We start from the raw sequence: 27425 nt of genomic DNA, 5'->3' as shown, positions 1-27425 counted from the left end.
AGTGAGCACTGCCCATATTTATCTCTATGTCTAGGGAAATTAGTGGTCGTAGAGTTCAAATTCAGATCCAATGCCGTGATCGCCTCTACTATGTGACTGTTCAATTGTGTTTGATTATAGTGTCTCAGGATTACTACCCAGGTATGTTGTTGAGGGTTGCAGGTACGCTTGGCTTAGCACCTTTCCTAGGGAATCCACACTGGTGCTTTTCTTGATAATAGATCCAAGTTAGGACCTTTCTTCAACACCATTCCTCTCTGGGTCCCTTGAGGAGTTAATGGGGACTTAAAGTTATTACTGAATTGAAATGCTATTTTGGTTTGAATTGATCCTCGATCATAGAATTCAAGATGGTACATCATTGCTTCCAGCCTCTGACAGGTACCACCATTCCCCTTCCATTACCTGAATATGTCTCTCCCTTCTAATTTAAAGCAGTAAAAGAAGACCAGTATTTTAAAAAGCATCTGTGATAAAAATTATTTTGTATGTCTAAGAATTCTTTGTAATAACTAACAATCATGCAACAAGTAATTTATCTGAAAAATTTAGATTTCCTATACAGATTAAAAAAAATAATAACAGCAGTGGAACCTGTCTACTTTCCCCTGGTCATTTTCTATTAGTAGCTTTGAGAGAAACTTCATTCATTTCTAACAAATAAGACTGTATCCTCATAAGATGGAAACAAGAGATTATGTGGTATGAGTTGTAAATTGCTTCTTCTGACTGGAAAGTAGTCTGTAGTCTTGGACAAGCTCATAATTATGCTGCTTTTATGACAGCAGTTCTCTGAATGGATTTGGTGAACTGAACAATCTAATTAATGACTTCCCGTGCTGTTAATTCAGGCTAACCTGGTTCACATTGGCGAGTTCTCAGGCCCCATTTGCACCTCCTAGCTACCACACAGATGTTTCTGTAGTCTTCTGAAGCTTTTAATAGCTTTGCTTCAGTTTTATGATGAATTCTTCAGGGATTGCAATGGAATGAAAGGGACTGGATTGTCTGCTCCTTGTTCTTTACCTCCCTGTCTTCCATTCCTGACCACACCTCTCCACTCACTGGTCTGTACCAAAACAGGGAATAGAATGATGCTGGAAAGAACTGCTGAAAAAGGAAGGAGAGAGGCAGGAACAACATGTAGGCTCTTTTCTCAGAGTCCGAATAGGTGGGGCTGATGTCCAAGAGTGATCCTCTCTGCTGCCCTACAGGTATAGGACTACATAGAAATTACAGAGCTAAGTCTAAAGGTACATTACAGTGTTGATGAAACCAATTTAAATTATAAAAGTAAAGAAGCCACATTATATGGAAAAGAGGGTCTACTCTAACACAAGCAATTTTTTTTAAACTATAGTTGCTTCCAGATGTTTTGCGTCTGCATATTTTATGTTGCTTGAGGAATATGTCTTATACCTTTAGATTTTTATCAGCCATTTTCCACCCATTAGTCCTGGTTCCTGGTTATGTTTAGTGAATATATCATAATTTGCCTCACTCTGTCTCTTTGTTAAATTATCAGTTGTTTCTATTTTTCCCCTCTCTCAGTATTATACCAGATGATAGATGAGGCTGCTGTAACAAAGGAATGGCAAAATACCTGAACTCCAAGATAGCTTAGCTGTCTTCTACAAAAGTCTATGGAGTTAGACAGCCCTTCTTCATTCAGGGAGACTGTTTTCATCCATCTTGCTGTTTGTGTTCGTTTGATAAAACTGCCATAAGTAAGTTCCAAACACTGCATGGCTTAAACAGAAATTTATTTCTCACAAATCTGGAGGCTAGAAGTCAGAGATCAAAGTGTCCCCAGGGTTATTTCATCTGCGGCTTCTCTCTCCTTGACTTGTAGATGGCCAACTTCTCCCTGTCTTCACTTTGTCTTTCCTCTGTACATGTCTGTGTTCAAATTTTCTCTTCCTGTAAGGACACTAGTCATCTTGGATTAGGGTCCACTCTAATGGCCTCCTCTTAATTACCTTTGTAAAGACCCTATCTCCAAATATGGTGACATTCTGAGGGACTGATGGTTAGGACTTCAACATGTGAATTTGGGGGAGTCACAATTCAGCCCATAACACTGTTCCACCTGAACCCTCTTCTTATCCACACAGTTGAAATTGAATTGCCTACTCATCCGTGTTTTCTTCCATCGAAAGGTAAAAGAGAGACGAGGGCATGTGACTTTACCTTTAAGAAAATTGAACTGAAAGTTGTATGCATCACTTCTGCGAGCATCCTGTTGACCTGAATATAGCCACATGGCTACTCTATGTGGGAGCAAAAAGGATGTGGAATCCATAGGCTTTAGATGGGAAGTCATACTTGGATGAATAATGATCCATTCTGTGCATAAGAACTTGAAGACTAATCTCTTGACAAAAGAGAGACAGAGACAGAGACAAAGACACAGAGAGATTTCCTCATCCAGCATCTACATACCATTCAGTCTACCCTGAATTCTTTTAGTTGTGAATACCTCATTGCTTTTTTAGTCAGTTTCAAAACAAGATCCACGTATTAACTCTTTCCTGTGGGGTCAGTGGATGCCTAATATCAGTGAAGTCATGTCTTGGGTCAGATCTTACAATATTAACTCTGAACTCTGTATATAAAATATATACACTAAGTGTGGAGCCCACTTAAGACTCTCTCTCTCCCTCTCCTGCCCCTCCCCTGCTTGCTCACACTCTCGAAATATATAAATATATATATATATTTGTATATATTTGTATATATATATAAATATATATATATATTTGTTGTTGTTTTGTTTTGTTTTGTTGCAAAGTGTAGATAGTACAATCTCACCAAAATGTCTTCAGTTCTAATTAAACTCATTTTTATTATTCAATCATCGGTAAAGACAAGACACTTTTTGACGACTTCATGCAATATTGAAAATTATATCAGGTCCCTTTGTGGTTTCCACTTTCATGTCTCTTTACTGACCTTACTTTTGATCTCCTGGTCATTACTGATGTTTTCAGTATAGCCCTGCAAATTCTTTGAGTCATACTTTTTTACTGAAATGTATGTCATACAATATGTTCACGACTTGGAAACATAGCTAGGGGAGAAGATCTAGATACCTGCCTTGACTCAGCCACCATCTGCAACTCATCCTGAATAGGAAAGACATGCAAGTTACCACCTGCTATGACCAGAAAAGAAAGAGAAACCCACAAAGTGAGACACGGCAGGAGAGCATGAGGTCTACTTAGGGTCTGCTGGGAAGGGAGCCAGCTAGGTGGTCCCTGAGCTTCCTTCTGCCCCTGCTGGTCTTGCTGTGGCACAAACTGGCCCCAGGGGACCTGCTTCTTGGGCAAGGGTTCCCAAAGTGTCCCAGGGTAGGTCAGAGCGGGTGATACTAAGATCCCAGATAGATAGGGTAATAGCAGAGACAGGCCAGCCTTGACTAAATTGGGTCATTTGAACAAGAGGTAGGGCTGCAGGCCTCAGGGTGTGAATCTGCAGTGGACCCAGGGTCCCCAACCCTAAGAAATGGAGCTATTGCTGCTGCTGTGGGGCTCAGCTAGAGACCAAGGGCCTTGGCCAGGCATACCCCAGAGAGACTCCAGTAGTGAGGGCAGTGGTACTTTAAGTAAGCTCTAGTGAAACCTGCAGGAACTAGGGGAAAGCCTATTAGAAAGTCCCATCTGCTGTTCCTGGGCTCAGGGCCCACATAGACGCTGCATGTCTCCTGGTTCGAGTACTAAAGTTTTTGTATGTATGCCCAGCCCGGTATTTTCGCTAATAACTAGTGATGTTGAGCATCTTTCCATGTACTGGTTGGTCATTTGGATGTGTTCTTTGGAAAAATGTCTTTTTATGTCCTCTGTCCATTTTTTAATTGGATTTTTTGTTTTTTGTAATGAGTTGTTTGAATTCCTCAAGTATTTTTGATAAGGTATTTGGGGGTAATAACCCCTTATGTGATATATGATTTACAAATATTTTCTCCTATTCTGTACGTTGCCTTCTCATTTTGTTGACTGTTTCTTTTGCTGTGCAGATGCCTTTTTTGCTTGAAGTAGTCCTGCTTGTTGATTTTTGCTTTTGTTTTCTGTGCTTTTGGTGTCATATCCAAAAAAAAAATCATTCCTAAGACCAATATCAAGGAACTTTTCCCCTGTTTTCTTCTAGAAATTTTATAGTGTTGGTTTTTATATTTAAGTTCATTAATTTGGACTTAATTTTTATAAGTAGTATTGGATATGGGTTCAATTTCATTTTTCTACATGTAGTTAGTTCTCCCAACACTATTTACTGAACAAAGTATCCTTTCCCCACTAAGTGTTCTTGGCTCCCTTGTCAAATAATGGTTGACCTTGCATTCAGGGGTTTATTTCTATGCTTTCTACTTGGTTCCATTGGTTCTATGTGTCTGTTTTTATGCCAGTACCATAATGTCTTAATTACTCTAGCTTTCTGGTATAGTTTGAAATCAGGAAGTGTGATGCTTCCAGCTTTGTTCTTTTTTCTCGGTATTGCTATTGACTATTCAATGTCTTTAGTGGTCTCATACATTTTTTTTTTCCATTTCTGTGACAAATGCCACTGGATCTATAAATGGCTTTGGGTAATATGGATAATTTAACACTATTAATTCTCCCAATCCATGAACATGGGATATCTTTCCATTTTTTGCATGTGTCCTCTTCAATTTTCTTCTTCAAAGTCATGTAATTTCCATTGTAAAGATTCTTCATTTCCTGAGTTAAATTTATTCCTAAGTATTTTATTGCTTTTGATGCTGTTGCAAATGGGATCGTTTTCTTTATTTATTTTTCATATATTTCACTGTTAGTGTATAGAAATAACACCAATTTCTTTATGTTGATGTTATTTCTTTTAATTGTTTCTAATGTTTTATTTTTATTTTTATTTTTGAGAGAGAGAGAGAGAGCATGCACGTGCACAAGGGGGCGGGGGGAGAAGCAGAGAAACAGAGAGACGGAGGATCCAAAGCAGGCTCTGTGCTGACAGCAGAGAGCCCAATGTAGGGCTTGAACTCATGAACCATGAGATCATAACCTGAGCCGAAGTCAGAGGTTTAACCGACTGAACCACCCAGGTGCCCCTCTGCATGTTGATTTTATGATCCAGCAATCCCACTTCTGGGTATACATCCAAAGGAAATGAGAACAAGATATCAAAAAGAGATCTATGTAATCATGTTTGTTGCAGCATTATTCACAATAGCCAAGATATGGAAACAAAAGTGTCAATCAGTAGATGAAAGGGTAAAGAAGATGTGGCATATATACATATTCAATTGAATATTTTCAGCCATGAGCAAGAGGGAAATCCTGCCATTTGTGACGACATGGATGGACCTTGAGGGCATTATGCTTATTGAGATAAGTCAGACAAAGACAAATGCTGTGTGGTATTACTTATACGTGGAATCTGAAAAAGCCAAATTTGTAGAAACAGAGTAGAATGGTAGTTACCAGGGGCTGGGTGCAGGGGTGGGGGAAGCTGGGAAGATGCTGTTAAAGGGTACAAACTTGCAACTAGAAAATGAATAAGTTCTGGAACTCACGCACATCATAGTGAATCTAGTCAACAATACTATATTATATACTTCAAAATTGCTACAATACTAGATCTTAAGTATTTTCCCACGAAAAAGAAATGATAATTATGTGGTGTGATACAGGTATTAAATAAAGCTATGATGGTGATCATATTGCAGTATATAAATGTATCGAATTAATCTGTTGTACATTTTAAACTTACACAATGTTTTATATAAATGATATCTCAATTTTAAAAATTAAAAAAAAAACGACAGCGCGGGGAATCTTAAGTTCAGGCTGGGACACAGTGGGGACTAGGGCATGGGTAGGGCCTTCCCTTCCCAGTGTTATTTGTTTGCTGTCTGCTCCTCAGTGCCCTGCTTGCTCTTTGGAGCCTCCCATGGGATTCTGTGTGCACCCTCCCATGGATAGGCTGGGAGAGCAGTGTGGCCAAGTGTCCTCCTGGAGCTAGCTTATCTCACCCTGTAGGCAGTAGAGGGATGACACAGGACCAACACCAGCTCATTGAACTACTGGAGGGAACAATTTTCATGAGAGTCCGTGCTCAAACTTTGGGAGAAATGTGTGGATGGGGAGAGGATGGTCCTAGGGAGGGAGGGAAAGGGAGCTCCTAACCTGACTTGCCCTGGACATTAAGGAAAAGGAGAAGGCCCAGATCTTGGGCTGGTTCATCTGTCCATCTTACAACCTGCTCTTTTCTTAAACTACATCAAGAATGGTACACCCCAGTCTTGCAGGGGTCCCAACAGCTGAGCCTACATTTCCTGCCAATGATTTTTTGTTCTTGTCCCATGATTCCCAGCACTGTACAGTCTGAGGGGCTTCTCTGGCCCCTCACAAGAGCCCTTTGCAAATAGCACTGACGAGCACAGTGAGAAGGGAAGGAGCCACCCATGGCCCTCTCAGGAATTCCTGGAAGCCAGAGCAGGGCTGAGGCTGGGATGCAGTAGGGGTTGAAGGGATATTATGTGTCCGGCATTGTGACAGGCATTTGAGATGCAACGATAATCTAAATAGGCAAAGTCCTAACCCGCAGGTAGCTTACATCAGGTTGGAGAAGACAGATAATAAACAAATGCATACACATCCATGTAATATATTAAGCAGTGTTTGGTGTTACAAAAATAAAACCAGATAAGGGAGGCTAGAGAATTAATAGAGTAAGGTCGCTAAAGAGGGTGTTCAGGGAAGACTCGCTGCCAACCTGAACAAAGTGACGGAGGGAGCTGTGGATTTATGGGAGAGGAATATCCCCCCACGCAGAGCAGAAAGTGTGAAGATTTAGAGGATCAGCATGCCTAATGGCTTTCATGAGCTGCCATAAGACCATTGTAACTGGAACAGAGTAAATAAGGGGACGAATCGGGGGGAATAAAGTCCAAGAGGTAGCAGCAGGGATGCCATATCATGTAGGTCCTTAGAGGCCATGGAAAGGAATTTGGATTTTACCGTAAAGTAAAGTAAAGTAAAGTAAAGTAAAGTAAAGTAAAGTAAAGTAAAGTAAAGTAGCAAGGCTACTGAATATCAAGTAGACCTTAGAGAGGCTGGGATATAAATAGGATACCTGTTAAGAGGCTATTGTAATTATCCAAGAAAGAAATTATCCAAGATGGGGTGTGGACCAGCATGGTAATGGGTGAAAGTGTTAACAGGTGGTTAGATGGTAGATATAATTTAAAGGAAGGGTCGGAATGATTGGCTGAATGATTAGATATAAAAGAAAGAGAAGAATCAATTATGACTCTAAGAGTTTTCAAATAAGCAAGAGCGAAGGTGCCAGTTCTAGAACCCTTTTGAGATGAGTCTGAAAAGATGAATGAATTTCACCTAAGTGTGCGTATATAAGGTGGAGAGGGGGCAGAGGGAGAAGAAGGGGCTCTTTCCAGGTGAGAAAGAGCGGATCAAAGGCAAAGAAGAAAAATTGCAAAAGGTCTTTTGTACTCAAAAGTAGCTCAACATTGTTGAAGTAGGGAAGTATGACACTGTAAACAATTGTGAATTGTGCCCCAAGCAGCTGGAGGCTTACTTTGCATTTTTCAAAGCATCTCTACTTGACAGGAAATCCCTCCTACAACAAAAGGGAGTCTATAATTTGGGACTCTATCTGGTCAGAATTATTCCTCAAACTTCCAACCCCATAGTCAAAATATGAGGACAAACGGGGGTCTAGAATTATATAGTACCATTTTCTAAGAAACTACTAGATGTGAAACTAAAACCTTGGAGTGCTTTTAAAGCAGCTTTTAATCTACATTTTCCCTTTTTTTACCATAGATCTCTTGTGTATGCCTAGTATTTCACCTTTGAAACCTGAGGGTTACCTTTTCTGTCCGTGCTCTTCGTAGATTATGTCCAATCTTTCTTAAAACGATTTCAATTTGGAGTCAGGCTGACTTAGGTATGAATCCTAGTTCTGTTGCATAAAACAATTATGATCTTAGGCAAATCCCTTCACCTCTCTGAGACTTGATTTTATCATCTGGAAAACAGATAATAATGCCTATCTTATAAAGTTGTTATGAAGATTATGTGAAATAATCACCTCACATGAGCTAATGTATGTAGCTTGCTGAGTATGGTCCCTGGCAGAAGACAGTATGTGTGTGTGTTTGTGTGTATGCTCATTATTTGCCTTTTCTCTCCAGTCTTACTTTGGTACTAATCCAGAAGCACCTAACTTTGCGTTGCAGTTACCATCCTGCTCCTCACTGCTTTTCTGACCTCCACTCTCTTCTGGTCAAATCTGTTCTTCACCCCAATATCATATGAATCAACTTGAAGGCACTCATGCTTATCCCCATCTTCTCGAAACTCCCATAGAAGGTCTTACCTGCCTTGTTCATTTTGTTCTTGCTTCTGTACTACCTTGTACTTTCACTTGGTTGTTCCCTCCTGCCTTGTATGCCTCTGTAAGGTAAGCTTCTTGCCCTGTATTCCTTTTGTATCTCCATCCCACAGCCGGTTTTCTCCTTCTTAGTCATACCACGGGTCACATGTATGATCATCCTCTGTACTTACAAATCTCTAGTGTTACAATTACATTACAGGAGTAATTCCTTAAAGTTGCCTTAATGGGGACAAAAGCTGCCACTTGAGGTGGCATCAAACATATTATTAACCTGCAACAATCCAGATCCAGTAATAATACGTCCACTGAGACATTCGTGGATTTACTCAACACACATTTCTCATTCAACGTATCTTCAAGGTACTGGGGATATAGCCATGCACAATATAAAGTTCCTGCTCTCATGGAATTTCTATTCTCCAGATTACATGTTAAAGTGAGGTTCTTTTGGGACACCTGAGCGGCTCAGGTCGGTTAAGCGTCCAACTTCAGCTCAGGTCATGATCTCACAATCCATGAGTTCGAGCTCCACATCGGGCTTTGTGCTGTCGGCTCAGAGCCTGGAGCCTGCTTCAGATTCTGCGTCTCCCTCTCTCTCTGTTCCTCCTCCGCTCGCACCCTGTCTCTCTCTCTCAAAAATAAATAAAGATTAAAAAAAATTAAAAAAAAAAGTAATGTCTCAAGTTTTTATTTAAATTCCAGTAGGTTAATATACAGTGCAATATTAGTTTCAGGAGTAGGATTTAGTAAATTGTCACTTACTTCTGTCACTCAGTGCTCATTGTGAGTGCCCTCCTTTATACCCACCATCCATCTAACCCATCCCCTACCCACCTCCCCTCCAGCTGCCCTCATTTTGTTCCCTGTAGTTAAGAGTCTCTGTGGTTTGCCTCCCTCTCTTTTTTTTCCTTCGCCTATGTTCATCTGTTTTATTTTATTTTAATTTTTTTTAACGTTTATTTATTTTTGAGACAGAGAGAGACAGAGCATGAATGGGGGAGGGTCAGAGAGAGGGAGACACAGAATCTGAAACAGGCTCCAGGCTCTGAGCTGTCAGCACAGAGCCCGACGCGGGGCTCGAACTCACGGACCGTGAAATCATGACCTGAGCCGAAGTCGGCAGCCCAACCGACTGAGCCACCCAGGCGCCCCTCATCTGTTTTATTTTAAAGTAAGCATCTTTTGGAAATGGTTTGGCACTGCTTACTACCAAGTGTGTGTTATACAAGATGGGAAAGTCAGAGAGTATTGCCAGTTTCTAAGGAAATGGCACTAGTTTTGAACAACTTGATCACTTTATTATTATTATTATTATTATTACTATTGTAAAAAAAAAGTTACCAACACGATTTTCAGTGTTAATCATTTAATTTGATGATACGGATGTTAGTTCAGTCTGTCATAACAAATTACCACAGACTGGGTGGCTGAAACAATAGCATTTATTTTCTTATAGTTCTGGATGGAGTAAGTCCAAGATCACAGTGCCACCATAGTCGGATTCGGATGAGGACCCTCTCCTGGGTTACGGACAGCTAACTTCTCATTGTACCCTCATCTGGTACAACGAGTGAGAGAGCTCTGTGGAGTCTTTTCAATAAAAGCATGAGTTCCATTCCTGAGGGCTCCACCCTCATGACTTAATCACCTCCCAAAGTCCCACCTCCTAATTCCATCGCATCCTAGATTAGGATTTTAACATAGAAATTTTGGAGGTACCCACACATTCAGTTCATAACAATATGGTCAATCTGACTCAAGATATCAACTTTTGTGGTAGGTAATTACAAGGTAGCCCCCAAATCCGGCTCAAGTATAAGGGAAGGCCTAACACTTTAACCCAGAGGTGATTTCTTCCAGTCGTTTCGAAAAAGTTGATGGAAATTTGCAAAAGCTTCTCTGAGAGAGACTGTTACTAACGCTGTGGTCATAGTGCCCGTGCAGCTCATTTCATAAAACAAGTAGTAATGGTCACTGTGAGATCTCTGTCAGTGAGCCAGCTGCCCCCACTGTGGCTCACAACATGCCTACAATTTACGACGCGATGCTCGTTGCGAAGTCTAGATCTTTGAAATCAGGTCAGCTTTAAAGATCTTTTCAGAAGGTTGTATTTGACATCGAGCAACCTACCTTTATAGAGAATAAAGTCGAAACATAAAAAGGACATCCACAGGAACAAGAGAAGTGCCCAGTGATTCTGTAAGTCTCTCTTCTTCTTTTACGCCTAATGATGAGATTTTTTTTTTTTTTTGTAGTTGCTTGTCAGGACCCCATATTACAATACAAATATCGATGGGAGGATATTTTATCTCCTACTATCTTGGGTTGATTATGGCAGGATACCAACATTAAGGCCTTGCCAGGAGATTTGGAGGATGCTCCAAACAACCCATCTAGTTTACAGATGTGTCACTGTATGATAGGAATGTTCAGTGGTTTGAGGAAAAAGGACTGGGAAGAATGACAGGAGTAAATGACGATTATGTTTCTTTTAAAGAAGTCATGAAAAGGACATATTGTTAGTCTTTTTGGTAGAGTACTAGAAACATACATGGCAGTGATCCTTACTCTGGCCTACCAAAATGGAAATTGGCAATGGTAGCTGACACCCTCCATGGTCAGAAAGGAGGTTCCACTGATGGGTCATAGACAGAGTTCACAGAAAGCAATTTCAAATTTTCATTTGGTGATTGATTTGCTGTTTGGTCCCATCGAATGCCTTCTGGGTGGTCTGAGCAGTACTTTTTGGTATTCACATCTATGAGACAGGTCGCTGGGTATATAGAGATTTTTAAAAAAAAAATTTTTTTTCAACGTTTATTTATTTTTGGGACAGAGAGAGACAGAGCATGAACGGGGGAGGGGCAGAGAGAGAGGGAGACACAGAATCAGAAACAGGCTCTGAGCCATCAGCCCAGAGCCTGACGCGGGGCTCAAACTCACGGACCGTGAGATCGTGACCTGGCTCAAGTCGGACGCTTAACCGACTGCACCACCCAGGCGCCCCGAGATTTGATTTAATGTAAGGAGAAAGGTAAAGGAAAAAAAGGCTTAGCCACCCTACACATACAGATAGCATTATAAATAGGTGAGGGATGCATTGATCTAAATGCAGCCCACCAAACTACTGAAGCCAATGCACTTTGTATAGAAATGTGGATCAGAGTCTCTTTCTCTTGTAATCCATCAGGACATTAATCCTGTCCATCCCATTAGTGCCCCAAAGGGTGCTGTGATAATGAATGTCCTCATACATGTAGAAATCTTGTAGAAACCCCAGAATCAGCCAACCAGATAAATGCAAGAGGAAGCATAGTAAATTACCTTTGGGGCATCTGATTCCTTGTTGCCTTGCAAGAGTTCAATGGTGAGCCATTCACTTGTCAAGGAGCCCTTTACTCTCTCTGGTTCACCATCAAATGCTCTTAAGTGTCATTTTTATATCAACTATATGAGAAAGTGGAGTGTTTTCCATATTACCGCCTGAGTCATACTATTTTTCCAGTCCTATGCCAGTCAGGTTTTTCTGGTTGTTATTCATGTACTTCATTTTCCTGAAGCTTGTCTCCACTTCATTATAGTGGATGTGTATAGAAGTCATGTCTAAATGGCCTGCATTTAGAAGCATGGGAAAATTCTCTAAGCATTTAATTTAGACAATTACCCATGTATACTAGACTGGTGAAATTCATATGAGAGAAACAAGAAAATTTCCATCTGCTGTCTTGCCACACATAAGGAATCATTCCTTTTCCTTTTGGGGAAGGAAGTTGGTTTTAAAAATTATTTGTGGCAGGGGCGCCTGGGTGGCCCAGTCGGTTGAGCATCCAACTTTGGCTGAGGTCATGGTCTTGCAATTTATGAGTTCAAACCCCGTTCCAGTCTCTGTGCTGACAGCTCAGAGCCTGGAGCCCGCTTCGGATTCTGTGTCTCCCTCTCTCTCTTCCCCCTCCACCACTCATGCTCTCTCTCTCAAAAATAAATAAACATTAAAAAAATTGTTTTAAATTATTTGTGGCATTGTTGCAAATCTGACATGGCCATAGAGTACTTCCTTAAGAATGACAGAGAACTGGACAAAATACAAAGAGAGATAAAACAATATTACAGGAACTTGAGACACCAGTTTCTCATCCTCCACCCAAAAATACATTTATAAAGCACAAATATATTCTCTGACTTTGCCAGAATATACAATTTCCAAGCCATAATAGCAAAATTAATGGTGTAGGTATATCCGGAAACTCTATTAGTTGGAACCTTTGGAGTAGTATATAATGTGCTGAAGCAGAAATTCACTATCTGCCAAAGAATTATTGAGTCTTCCTAACAAAGTATGTTAGGTGAGAGTTTGGGTTATTAAGTCCAGACGCTAGGAACCTGAGAACGTAAAGTTTCCAGGGGAAATAAACATACAAGCCAGAGACACACTGTCATGAGGCATGCATTACTGGTACCAAAGATTAACGATCCCATACATTTTCTTTTATTCTTACCTAAGTTGTTAGAGGGCATTTTGATGTCTCTTAAGTTGCTACTTGTATCCTTCGTGAGTAATCTTTCCACACCTTGGACTGGGCACCTAGTTTCTTCCATCATCCCTGTCATCCCCTCAAATTGGAAACATGAAACAACCTCTGCTCCATAGTTCTGGCTCTAGTCCTGACCTTGAAGCATGGTTGTCTTCAAGTAAGAATAATGGAAAAGATGTCAAGCGCGCCGATCTTAATTCTTTGCTTTAGAAATCTGAAGCCAGTAACTGAAAAAAAAGCAGTCATCCACATGGTGGAGAAAAAGGAACACAACAGGTCAGATTCCAGATCTCAGACTACAAAAGGATTTCTTGGGGGGAGGAGGCGCGTGGGTGGCTCAGTCGGTTAAGTGCCTGACTCTTGATTTCAGCTCAGGTCATGATCTTATAGTCATGAAATCCAGCCCATGTTGGGCTCTGTGCTGGATGTGGAGGCTGCTTTAGATTCTCTCTCTCTCTCCCTCTCCCTCTCCCTCTGCCCTTCCCTCTTTCCCATTCTCTCTCTCTCTCTCTCTCTTTCAAAAACAAAAACAAAGATTTCTTGGATAATAATTTAATGACATTCAGGGACCTAAAACTTTATGAAAATACAACATGAATGTCTCCGTAATTTAGTTACCTGATTTAAAAACTATTAAATTGTATACATTTTTCACTCCCGACTTCTCACTTTGCAGAACTGGCTATTCCTACATATAGAAGTGTGTTCATTCACGGTCTTTCCTAAAAGCTTATTCATCTGGACACAATAACTACAGCTGTCATCACCCAACCTAAGTGTCCTGACTCCTCACCTCCGGGTCACGTAGCCCGTGTCCACCTCCCCTGCCTCATCTACTCTGTTTTCCTCATGTACTTCCATCGTGACGAACTTCTGTCAGCTCCTCTGCTGCATCAAGTTCATTGTCGGATCAAACCTCCTTTGCTTTTACTATTCCCTTATGTCCGCATTGTATTCTCTCCTTTTTCTTAACACGCTGGCATCCATCAGATCTTGAAGCTTTTCTGTCACTTTACAAATCTTTCTCTGATGCCCATATCTGATTCCTGTTCCCTCCTTGAGTCACTCGCATACAACCAGCATTTATTACCATCCTACACATTTTAGTCGATGTTCCTACTTTTTGTTTATCTCCCTTTCCTCCACCCCTGATGATAAACTCATTTGAGAAATGTGCCAATACAAAACAGACAGTTTCCCCATCTGATCTTATATTGCCTCAGAATGTATTTTTTCCTCAAATTTTAAAAGTACTTTAACCATTGCTCTTAGGTTAATATCTAAAATTATTAACATTTTATTCTAGGCTCTACATGAGCAGGACTCTTCCTCTTCACTCTACATGTCAGCCCCCCTGGCCTTCTTGCCATGTTTCCAACCCGAGGGAGGCTTCTTTCCACCTTTGTCACAGACATGGTTCCCCCCTGCCAAGAACACTGTCTACTCCCCACCTCTCCATTTCCCATGGAAACAGTGATTTATCCTTCATGTTTCTGGACTTGGCATAGGTAAATACCACAAATGCGTGTAGTGCTCAGTTAGGTCCTCCCTCCTAACATTCACATTTGTAGGACATTTCATATCCATAGTTCAGTGATCATTTAGGTGATTATATTTTTAATATCTCTCACCCAGTTACACTGTAAGTTCCAAGGGACAGTGGCTGTGGCTGCCATCTTTCTCCGGAAACGTTTGTGGTGATTCTATCTGGGCCAATCTGTAGCCAGTGTGGGAATAGTGAATAAGTTAGGAAAATATGCAAGTATTCAGAAATAATGCAAGACACAGATGTAGGGCCAGATCATAAAGGACCTTAACGGCCACAACAAAGAATTTATACTTTATCCTGGAGATGGTGAAGATTCATCAAATGTTCCAAAGCTGAAATGATCTACTCTGTTTTAAAGAATAAATCTGGCAGCAGGTTAGAGATTTCATTTCTAAACCCAAAGACTACTACGGTAGATTATAAAAACATGAGTAAACATTTCTTCTGTCCCCATATATTCATCTCTTCGGTGACGCAACTTTACCAACATCCTTATCCCCAGACTTTCAAATCTGAGTTTGACCCTGTAACTTGCTTTGATGGATGGGGCATTAGCAACTGTGATTCAAGCATTTGAACATCAGGGTTTGCCTGGGGCCTGACTGGGAGACCTGGAGGTCTCCAAGTGAAGTATCCTTAATGAAGCAATGAATTTCAACCATGTTTTAAACTTCCCCTTTGCTGCTGTTAACATGTGTGAGTGTGACACCCTCTCCCTCACACAACCACTATTAGAAATCTCTCTCACTTCAGCAACGATTCTCAGTGGTGTGCCCTAACATCATGAGGTGGGAGAAAGTAGATGTAGTTTGACTGCTTTTCTCAGGAGACTCCAGCATACGTTGTGACTGCGAATTGAAAATCACTGCTAAGTTTCATGGATCGATGAGTGAACTCAGCCTGGGGAGTTAATGAGCACCACAGAGGAAGTGACATTTAACTAAATCTGCAAGGGAAGAATAAATATTCATCAGGTGAGGAAATGCAGAAAGGGTATGTCAAAGAAAGAGAGTAGTATGTACAGAGGCAAATCTTGCAACTCAAATAACTGATTTTAACTGGTCATCTCTTTTCTTGCTATACAACTGAATGTGGACTCTCTAATATTCTAAATCATCCTCAAGGAAATCTATAGCATTTCCTTTGCAGTGTCTGAAGTTTATAGGGAGGTCATTCAAATAGATTGTCATGCTAATTGTTGCCTTTCTTCAAAATAGTCTTTATTTTCAGATACTTGCTTTAACCAGGACCAACTCATTTCCATCTGAATCTCATTCCCCAGAGCAAATTCCATGCAGATAACAGTAGGATTTGATGATTGTTTTATTTGCCTCCATTGTCCAACAGTTTCAGTAACTCTGAAATCGTGTTAACTTCACAAAATTGAATCTCAACCTGGTTTTGCCATCCCTGAGCCTCTCATGGAAATCCTGATACTGATCAAGAGCTAATGCGTGCTCCCCCGCTGGTTGAATGTTCATGTTGCCACTTTGCTTTTACAAAAAAACCTACGTTAGTATCTGTTTTTCCTAAGTGAAAGAAATCCAACGAGGATTTTAGCTTTTCTGGAAAAAAAAAAGGGCAAAACGAAAAACGTTCAGCATTTGTTTTGCAGTGAGCATTACAGAGGCAGTGTGCACCCTGAGCGGCCCCACCAAGCTCCTTCGTCGGGAACAATGCAACATCTAGCCGCCATAGCTTTGAACTGTGTCTGTGAGCATCTATGCTTATCTTCATTTATTTTGTGCACCTGTTAGCAAAATATGTCCTAAGGTGTCAGAAAAGCCAGAGAGGTGTGTTTGTTTGTTTGTTTGTTTGTTCATTTGTTTGTTTTTAGGTCTGGAAATGCTCACATTTTTTTCCATACAAATTAATAGTATTTGCCTCAGCTTCATACCATTTTGACTTATGAAAGTTTTCGTAGGAATGCTCTACTTTTGGATAGCAGAGGGGGAGCCTGAACCTTGTTCTCATACATCCAGAAAATTTGGCATTTCCCTTAACATACACACATACTCCCTCACACCTAAACACAGAGTAAATAAGTCTCTGAAGGAAATTACTGCCTTAAAGTGCTTCCATAATTCTTTTCAATAGAGCATATAGAACGCTCCCCCCCCCCCCCCCCCCCGCACAGAATAGGATTAATCTTTAAAAGCATCATCTTCTATGAGCAAGTGCAAACCTTTGTCTGCCCTCAGGGAAAGACCAGCCAATGAGAGATTATTCTGGTGATGTAATGCTTGTTAACTTACTCTCTTGCAGACATGATTGGGGAAGATGCTTTTCAGAGCATCAAACGTATTGAGTTTAACTCTTTCTCACATGACTAATTTTAGCTCAGAAGCCACTTCTGAGACTTCATAAATATGTCGTGTAGGACAGCCCTGGAATAGTCATGCAAAATCATTAGACTATAGAAATGCTTTTAAGCATTGGCATCTGTACCCACTGGCATTTGCCAATGAAAATTCCCTACCTTTCTTGAGAAATCAATATTTCCATATCCTGGTTGTTATGTAAATAGACGATATATTAACACTAGCCAGCAGCAGATACAGTTATATTTCTTTCTCAGATGTAGATTCTCATGAAAATCCAATCAAAAGGGATAAACACCCAAGATGTTTTTTTTTTTCAATCAAACTCCTCACAGTTGGCCTCTCGTGATTATACCCACTTCATTTTCATATTCATCCACTTTATTTCAGAGATAAAAAATATTTGAAGCAAGGACTTGGATAGCCAGGTGTGTGTTCATAGTGATATCATAATCCTTTGCTTAGTGAGTAATGTACAGAGCTGATGCAACTGAATGCTTATGAACGTCCAGAGAACCCCTAGCCCATATCAGGTGAAGGCCCACTACCCATCACGTAGTGTATTTCTATGAAGTAATAGGCAGGACAAGATACGTGTGTGTTAGTTTTTACCAGGAAAACATGTAAAAAAAAAAAAAAAAAAAAAAAGCAGACATAAGCTCCAGATTTCCAGCAGGTATTATTTTGCACAACAGCTCATTCCCCTTCCCTCTCCCAACATTCCAAACCTCACTTTTTGGAGCAGAAGAACGCAATGGTAAGCATATTGTGAAAAACATAATTTGGAAGAGGAGTGTCATGATACCTGAGCAGACCCGTGGTTTATCTGATCTGACGCCCAGGAAGAAAGCAGTTCAGACTGCTAAGCCAGCTGTGTAATTTGATGTGCTGGACGTAATTCAAAGACGACGAGCTGTGAGGACTCACAGGAAATATGCAGGAAAATGTTTTATTCGGACTTTCCGCTTTGTTTCTTTTCTCAGACAATCCTCCTCCCCCTTTGAGAAAACTGAGTTCATTTCTGGCACCTGAGTCTTTCTTGGGATATTTATATTTATTCGGGTCATGGTAATGCAGTTGCACAGGGTTATGGGGTGGAATGATGGCATCGTGGAATGTTTCAAACCTGGCTGTAAATAATGTCTCTACCATACAAGGGAGTGGTAAGTCACTTTAACTTCGGGGAGACATTCTTTCTCCATCTATTAAAATGAAGTAATAATTCAATGTGAATTATTCAAATAATATATATAAAGTTTTTGGCAAGAAGTAGGTACTCAACTGAGAGTATTACTCAGTATTACTCAATAACTGAGGGTTATTACTATTTTTTATATACACATAATTCCAAGCTGCTTTACGTTTCCAAGTTGAAAACCAAATTATATAAAAATGACTATTTACCCACAGCAGATTCCCTGACACAATGAATTTTATCCACTTGTTGATTGTGAAATGAACCATTTTGTTTTCCACTGAAGATTTAGTTTATACTTGATTCTTCATTTACCATATCATTCAGTAGTCTTTTATTTTTAACCATTAATGTTTCAAAGTTAGTACTTTACAAATACATGATTTTCTATACAATCAGTGTAAATAGTAGTAATATAGTACATTTCTTCTCGAAATCTGCTGATATTTTAAAGGCATGGCTTTTCCAAGTCTATCGAAAAGGTCCTGGAAGGCACTGGTCATGCTAGTAAGTCAGCTTATCACAAAGTAAGGGTGACTGGGTAGCTCTGTCAGTTAAGCATCCAATTCTTGATTTCAGCTCAGGTCATGATCTCACAGTTTGTGAGTTCAAGCCCTGCATCGGGCTCCACGCTGACGGTGCGGACCTTGCTTGGGATTCTCTCTCTCACCCTCTCTCTCTCACCCTCCCCCCACTCATTCTTTTTCTCCCTCTCTCAAAATAAACAAATAAACTTTAAAAAATAGTAAAAAAATGGAGTTTGTCATGATCAAGTAAATTAGTAGCTTGAGTTTTTTAGTAAATTAGCATGAACTAAATTGTTTGCATCCTCTGACACATTCCTGCAAATTGATTTTAGATTTTAAATTTCAAGGGCTATTGAGTTCACCTTAACAAAATTTACCAAATGGCTAATCTGTGCATGGAGAGACTCCTGAGATTAAAAACAATGGCGACAGCAACAGCTGTCAAGGCTTGGTTTCTCCCTTCCAGGTGCTAGGGTCTAGTTAAGGGGACAGACACCACAGTGTGTTAAGTTCCATAACGGAGTAACGTATAAAGTTACTGGGAACCCAGATGGTGGGGCTTTGAAGTCAACGTTGGAGGGGGAAGTTTTTGAGAAAAATCATGCACAGGTAACATTGTATTGGCTTTTAAAGAATAATAAGGATTTTTCTTATATGGATAAAGTAGAAGAATATTCCAGTTGGAAGGAATAGCTAGAGTGCAAGAAGAAAGTATTGATAATTCATGGCTATTTGTGAAATGGCTGTTGACCTAGCCGAGTGTTTGACGTTGGATAGAAGTGTGGTGAGGGAAATGGCACGTTCATGTGTAGAGAGGCTTTTTGGAAAACTAATCTACTACTTTCCAAATCATAAGTATTCTTATCTCCTCTTGGTTACATACCATGAGAAGGCTGATAATACATAGTAGCTAGACTATTTTTCTTTTTGTGATGTCTTTAAGCCTATTTGGACTTTTCTTCAAGTAAAAGAATATTATTCCTTTGCTTGTGTACTACTAACTTCAAGTAAGATAAATGTAAATTTTACAAACCCTATTTCAAGAAGGCAATATAAATTCTGCAAAAATAATACTTAAGGTCTACAAAGTCTAATACTATAATAGTAAATAATACTTAAGATCTGTTACTTTTGATTCATATGGAAGCACACACGAGCAAACTTGTAAAAGGCAATATATCTTAAATAACATGTGATTAAGAATGCCAGAGTGTGCGTTGAAGAAGCATTGTCTATGCTAATTTTGTAAGTTATCTGGGAAAACTTCATTGTTCATATTCACATGGTGAAGCGCTAAACCAGCAGGTCAAAGTATGGAGCCATTCATGTGTAATAATGTGGGTGTGAAAACATTCTTAAATAAAACTTGCTGAAAGTTCTCTGTCATTTTCTTTGAGTCTATTCACTGAATAGAAGTCTGCATACCTTAGAACAGGACTATGTGTATATGCTCAGTAGTTCAGATATGTTTGATGATTTTTATTAGACTTACACTGGAATGTATTATCCACACATAAATGATGCTGTTGTTACGACAGGCATTTTCCAATTTAACAAATGGCGTGTGCTGAACTGTCTATGTCCTGTTCCCCCTTTGTGACCAATAGCATGTATTTTAGGAGTAGTTAATGAGAATTACGGGTAGTTGGGTCAATCATGGATTACGGATTTTTATCATGTCAAGCCAACTGCATGGAGATTCAACTTACAGTCTTAGGATGATTAGACATCATACACAGGATTGTTTATCTAAGTGTGTGAGTGTTTCTAGCCTAATCATTCTAAAAATGTTTTGACGTTGTTAGAGTGATATGTGTAATGCAGAAAAATCCACTCTATTCTGTTTAGTTAAACAAGGAGGCTGTTAGACTCATATGGCTCTAATGCCATGGCAGCGTGTGTAAGCAAACCAAAATCTAAGCCTATAAACGCCTCCAGGTTACAAAATCAAAACCTAAGAACGACCAGTCACCAATACCAATTAGGCTTTAAGTTGTAGCCAATCAATAATGACCTTGCTTTGTTTCTGCCTCTTCTGTTACAAATCTCTAGCTAGCTCCTTGTTGGTGGAGCACTCCTGACCACTTCCAGTTTGTTGTTGTCCAATTCGAATTGGTAAATACTGCAATAAACTTTAAAAATTTTAGGGGTGTCTGGCTGGCTCACTTGGTAGAGTATGACTCTTGATCGCAGGGTTGTAAGGTCGAGCCCTCACGTTGAATGTAGAGATTACTTTAAATTTTTTAAATAAAATCTTTTTATCATGTTTATTTATTTCTTAAGAGAGAGAGAGCAACATGCTAGTCGGGGAGGGGCAAAGAGAGAGAGAGAGAGAGAGAGAGAGAGGATCTCAAGTAGGCTCCATGCTGTCAGCACAGAGCCTGATGCAGGGCTCAGTCCCACCAACCTTGAGATCATGACCCCAGCCAAAATCAAGAGTTGGATTCTTTACCGACTGAGCCACCTAAGTGCCCCCCCCACCAAAAAATAAAATCTGAAAAAAAATTTTTATGTATCTCAGTTTATCTTTTAATAGTTCAGTATGTTTAAAAATATCGTATTCTCAGGAAAAAAAAACTTAAAAATAAAGATGGCTTTCTGTTTTCTCCATCAGCTGTTAAGAAGAAGGCTAGCTATATCACTCCAGTCCCAGGAGGCGTCGGACCCATGACAGTGGCAATGCTTCTGAAGAACACCCTTCTGGCAGCTAAAAAACTCATTTACTAATTCACATGAAAGAATAAAGCAAACTGAAGTCATGCTATTTATTTATTTGACAAAGGGTGTAAACACCTTTATATTTTACTACAAAGCTATTTATTTCTACATTGTATTTATTTTTTCATGGATGGAATCATACTGGACCAGATGATTCATACGACTTTATGCATTTCCTGCTAACAGATTTTGAGTTTTAGGATAAAACAAAATAATTCCAATGAAAACTTTGGTAACAACGGTTTATTTTGTGAATACTATTTGTTCATAATATTAAACAATAAAGGGCTCATAATAAATGAATATATTTTTGACACAAATATCACACAAAGTATGTTTTCAACAAATGTCTTGTCAGCCAAATGGGTGCCCTCATAAATTGTAATTTAGGTTTGGACATAAGCATGCTCAATTTTTATATATTTTATGTGTCTCATATGCTGAAAAAGAGCTTACTTGTAAAAGAAAGATAAAACAGTAAAAATAAAATCTTGATCTTGTATATCTCATAAATGGATCCTATGAGGTATCTTAATGAGAAATGACACTCTATTCAAGGAAAGAAAAATAAACGAAGAAAGCAAAATACGCAGTGCTACTTGGAAAAGTAATGATCAGGGGTGCCTGGGTGGCTTAGTTGGCTAAGTGTCTGACTTTGGCTCAGGTCACGATCTCACGGTTGGTGGGTTCGAGCCCCGCGTCAGGCTCTGTGCTGACAGCTCAGAGCCTGGAGCCTGCTTCAGATTCTGTGTCTCCCTATCTCTCTCTGCCCCTCCCCGGCTCATGTTCTGTCTCTCTCTCTCAAAAATAAATAAACATTGAAAAAAAATTTTTTAAAAAGGTAATGATCATTTCAAACTGTAAATGACTGCTTGCGATAGTAAAAGCCTAATAGGAATAAGTTAGGTTAAGGTGTAATTTCTTTCTCCTTCCAGAAAAATATTTGGATAATCTCTTCCTTGAGGAATAATGGAAAAAATCCCAAAACAGACATAGAAAACAAAAGTATGGTTGTATTCTCCCACAAATATTAGAAAAATAGGATATAGTATGAGCAAGGACGTCATTAAAGAACAAATGGCTGTTCACAGATTCAGAAAGTAATAGGAAAATATGACACAATATGCCAAAGCTAAACCTTAGCCTATAACTAGAAATCTACCACTCTCTTGCCCACAGTTCTTCCCTCTTCTGTTACAGCATTTGGTTTTCAAAGTAGATACCATATTTCTAACACAATGTAAATTAGGAAATACACTGAATGTCAGTTGAAGGCGATTTTGAACCTACCCTAAGCACATAATTGTATTGTTTTCATGCCTTATCCCAGTGTGTTAATGTACCAACCATGATTCATACCCAGTGCATGCTTTATCAGTGTGTGCTCCTGATCAATTGTGTGAAAATAGACTAGAGGCTTATAATTAATATTTCAACTGTATAATAAAAGCGATTTGAAGAATACCTGTCTTCTTTTTCCTTAAGACATTTATAAGTTTTTTTGTTCATATATTTGTTACCTATTTTTTTTTTTTTGTAGTTTCAAGTGTTTATTTATATTCCAGTTAGTTGACATACAGTGTAATATTGGTTTCAGGAGTAGAATTATTACCTATTTCTTTGCAGCATGCTGGGGAAATGCACAAGTTTTTTAAACATGCAAGAAAAGGGTCTATAGCCCATTCTACCATCAGTCCAGACCAGTCTTGGCCTGATAACCCCAACAGAAGTTTAAATTCAAAGCTCCCAAGCAAACATTTCAGAAAGGGCCTGTTTTATCCATATGGGCCCCAAATTCCCCCAAACAGACAAAATGACCCAAAATGCATGTACATGGGAAAAGGTGAAGTCTGTAGTTTTGAGAGTACTGCCCCAAACCCTCAAAGTGCAAGAGGAATTAATTTTGGAAGGTTTTTACCCTTTGGCTGGGCTACAATCCAGGAGTGAGACTTTCTAGAGACTAAAATACTATAAAAGAAAAATTATTCTGACATCTGTTAAAAATAGTAAGGAAGACTTTATCTAAGACTATTGTAATGGGATCAAGACTATTGTGGGGCACCTGGGTGGCTCAGTCACTTAAGCATCCAACTCTTGATCTCGGCTCAGGTCATGATCTCACCGTTCTTGAGTTCAAGCCTTACATCAGGCTCTGTGCTGATAGTGCAGAGTGGGCCTGGGGTTCTGCCTCTCCTTCTCTCTGCCTCTCCTCCACTTGTGCTTCCTCCCCACCCCTCAAAATAAATAAACACTGAAAGAAAAAAGACTATTGCAACAGAGAAGATTGAACTGAGCTCCAAATACAGCAAAGGTAGCTATGGATCTATATCCAATGAGCAGAGGGATCAGTAGGTACAAAATTACTATAAGAGGAACTTGACTAGATTTCAAGGGTGGGGGGATTCTTGCTAAACTAGCTTACCAGGATTCTTGCTAAAGGCAGGCCAGATATCAAGGGTGGAACATGGGGAACTTGACAATATATAGGGTTGCGGGGGGGGGGTCTCTATAAATTCACTTAGCAGGATCCTTTGCTACAACTGGGCTCAGCAGGCCTGGTTGAGAAGAGGACTCACAGGCAACTGATTCAAGTTCAGTCAAGAAGGAAGCCTTTGTCAACACATAAAGGAGATGAAGTTGGTTCATTTGTACCATGACCTTATTTATGGATATTTGGGGTGCATAAAAGGTAGACATATGTTAGCCATGTAGAGGAGCTTTGGAGAAGTAACTTCCTTCTGCAACTATCTGTAAAAAGGACCCTGAAGAATTAAGGGGGGTTGAATAGTAATACAAAGATAGAGGTGAGAAGGGGTTTAGCAGATATATACATATATATGTGTGTGTGTGTGTGTGTGTGTGTGTGTGTGTGTGAAAGCAAGAGTCACAGTCAGACTAAAATGAAAAGTGTGTGTTAGAGAGGTTAAGAGAGTGGTGGAAATACGGCTGGATAAGTATGCAGAGATAGATTAGAGACAGCCTGGATAATTCAGACCATGTTTCATAAGTTAGGAGAATTGTAATTAGAGCCTGGAAGATGTTTTCTTTGGTTAACACGAGGAAGTTGTAAAGGGGAGCTGATGCTGGAGAAGAGATATGTTCACTTTAAGACACGTTGAGTGTGAGGTGATGACAGAATCCAGACTTAAGCCCTGACTTAACATCAGTCTGGGAAGAGAATAAGAACTCATGACTAGTGATGAAAATTCAGGACTTCGTGAAGTGTGTTCATCACTAAACTCTGATCTTCTTGACCATTATACACAGCTTGTGTCTTTCGACTGTTGTTTGGTAATAAAAGCTCTCCTTAAGAGAGCACCATCATGTGCTAAATGCTTTACTTTTGTTGTTGTTGTTATTGACAATCTCTATTTTATACATGAGGAAGTTGACCCTTGGAGTTATTAAAAAGCCTTGGCCAGGGCTAAATGGAGAGTAGATGTGGAATTGGAATTCGAAGCAAGGTCTGGGATGATGGGAGCCAGAGCTCACTCTTTTCATTCCACCATGTTGCCTCTGTCAGTGCCCTCCCCCACCTGGAATCTTCTCTCTTATTACACATCTAAATCTCACTTGATATTTAAAATTCACATGAAACTTGTCCATGAAACTGCCTTGAGAATTTGCCTCAATCCCATCCCTGAACTCTCATAGCCATTTCTGCACACAGTCATGGCACTGATCAGTTCTCACCCAGTCCTGTAGTTATGTCTGTGCCTTCCTTAACTCCCTTTAGGTCCTTGAGGTGAGAGTCCATGAACGATTTGTCCAGTTTTCTTGCTAACATCACACCCAGCCCAGGGCCATGGATGTTGTGGGCATTCAATATTTTATGAATGAATAAACGAATGATTGAATGAATGACAACTGCATCCATGAGAATTAACAGAATGAGTTGAAAGAGAGAGAAAACAATGGCCTGATGAGCATTTCCTGCCAATGCCTAGCAACAGATTTTGGTGGAGTTAGTGAAAGAGAAGAAAGAAAGAAAGAAAGAAAGAAAGAAAGAAAGAAAGAAAGAAAGAAAGAGAAAGAAAAGAAAGGAGAGGGAAAGAAACAAAAGGAAGGGAGGGGAAAGGAGGAGTAGGGAAGGAAGGGAGGGGAAGGGAGGGGAAAGACAGGAAGGGCGGGGAAGAGAAGACACTTTCAGAGATGGTAGACAAGAGGAGAGAGATGAATAAATTAAGAAGACCGAAAAAATGGAAGGAGGGAAAATTGACGGTGGGGTGCTGAAGTACTTAGCCTTCTTTCCCCTTTCTCTTTCCAACCTGATCCACTGTGTGTCAAGAATGAATGAAGGCATCAGTGAGGCCACCTTACAATATCCATCTCCCCATTCTTCAGGATTGGGGAAAGGACTTTTTGTGAGGAGACTGAAGAAGCCAAGGCAGGAGACTCTCCTGAAGCGAGTGTAATTGGGATCCATCAGTAGGAGTCCTGGAGGAAAGATCCATGTGAGGTGACTAGAGCTATTTTCTGCTATGAGCCTTCAATAAAGTGGTAGGCCTGTGTTATATGGCCTGATTCACCAGAGCGGGGAAACATCAGGAAAGAGCATGGTCCATGCCTCTCAGCCCAAATGTGAATGAAAGTCACAGTTCATTTCATATTTAGATTCTTAGGATAGAGGTAACTTATTTCAGGTTTGATTTTAGGACATAATTCAGAGAATTTCTCTGGGATCAGTCTACGGGTTCCTACCAGAGAACACGGCTGGGAAAAAAGAAAGGACATGTGATCTGGAATCTGAACATGGATCCCAGTCCTGACTCTAGGACATGTCCTTTGGTAAGTCACTTAATTCTTTCGGGTCTCCATTCCTCAGTTGTCACAAGGGACTAGATAGAAGGCCTACTGCTTATTATTTTATTCACTCAAGATGGAGTCATTAGGTACATACTATATGTTAGGCACTGAATTTGTTGGGACCAGGACCACTGAAGAAATACTCGAGATGTGCGTGAAAACCCTGCAAAACACAAAGCTCTATGCAAACTCCAGTTAACGGTTATAACCAACATGGCTGTAGTCCTATATCCCAACCTTACAAATAAAGATATTTCACATTGGGCCTAGCATCTCCCTCCAAAAACTGCTATTGGTTCTAATGGCTTCTTTAACCCCTTGTAAATGTTTTCATCTTAAATTCACGCCAGAGGTGCAGAGCATGCTTATTTGATTTATAACTCAAATAGTATTGTCCCGGGAAAAACATTTATCCGGAAATTATCTTAACAATCACGTTAAAAAAAAAAAAAAACCCACAAAAGTAGAAATACAAAATGCAGGCCCATTTAAAGTGAGCCAAGTGCTGTATCTTCTTTTAACTTTAAAATGATGACTCCTGTGGTGATTGCCCAAGTTATAATGAGTTCAACAAGCTCATTCTTGTGTGATTTCTAAAGCCAAATTCATATTTCAATAGCGAAAGAGATCTGTTCTGGTAAACCAAATTTACGGGATGGACACGATGCAAGTGGTAACCTATCTGAAACGGGTTTTCAAGGTACCGAAAACATGAGCAATTGAAATTCCTGGCGAAAAAGCACAACACCACAGTACAACACATTTACATAAGTTCTTCACAATAATCTGGGGCAGGTGAAAATTTATGGGAAGCTCCTACAGTCACAAAATCTAATAGCAATAATCACATGTGTCGGCCGTTAAAATGGCACTTTCATAATTACAGCTAGATTAACAGTGAGAACAATTTGAATGTTGTGTTGAATTTAACACTTTCTATTCATTGGGGGCACCTGGGTGGCTCAGTCAATTGAGCGTCCAACGGCTCATGTCTCCATCCCAGGGTCGTGGGATTGAGCCCCCGCCTCGGTCTCTACAGAGTGTGGAGTCTGCTCAGGATTCTCTCTCTTCCTCTGCCCCTCTCCCCAACTCACACACACTCTCTCTCTCTCTCTCAAAAATAAAAAAATAAATAAAATGTTTTATTCACTAGACATACAAAACCTAAATATTTTGGGGCGCCTGGGTGGCTCAGTCGGTTAAGTGTCCGACTTCAGCTCAGGTCATGATCTCGCGGTTCGTGAGTTCAAGCCCTGCGTCAGGCTCTGTGCTGATGGCTCAGAGCCTGGAGCCTGTTTCAGATTCTGTGTCTCCCACTCTCTCTGACCCTCCCCCGTTCATGCTCTGTCTCTGTCTCAAAAATAAATAAACGTTAAAAAAAAA

The 27425-nt window shown here is 40.0% G+C and overlaps 1 protein-coding gene across 2 annotated transcripts in view; it reads left to right on the top strand.

Moving 5' to 3' along the window:
- MTHFD2L (methylenetetrahydrofolate dehydrogenase (NADP+ dependent) 2 like) overlaps positions 1 to 22698 on the top strand; it is a 145772-nt gene extending 123074 nt beyond the window's left edge. For both annotated transcript variants that reach the window (XM_023253047.2, XM_023253046.2), the window contains one exon: positions 21133 to 22698. In XM_023253047.2, coding sequence (XP_023108815.2) covers positions 21133 to 21245 — 113 coding nt within the window. In that variant the 3' untranslated portion in view covers positions 21246 to 22698. The remainder of the gene's footprint in view (positions 1 to 21132) is intronic.
- Positions 22699 to 27425: the final 4727 nt, after the last annotated feature.

The sequence above is a fragment of the Felis catus genome, chromosome B1 (assembly GCF_018350175.1).
Source record: "Felis catus isolate Fca126 chromosome B1, F.catus_Fca126_mat1.0, whole genome shotgun sequence".
Taxonomy (NCBI): Eukaryota; Metazoa; Chordata; class Mammalia; order Carnivora; family Felidae; genus Felis; species Felis catus.
Note: the sequence above shows the minus strand (reverse complement) of the source record. Positions and strands in the feature narration are given on the sequence as shown.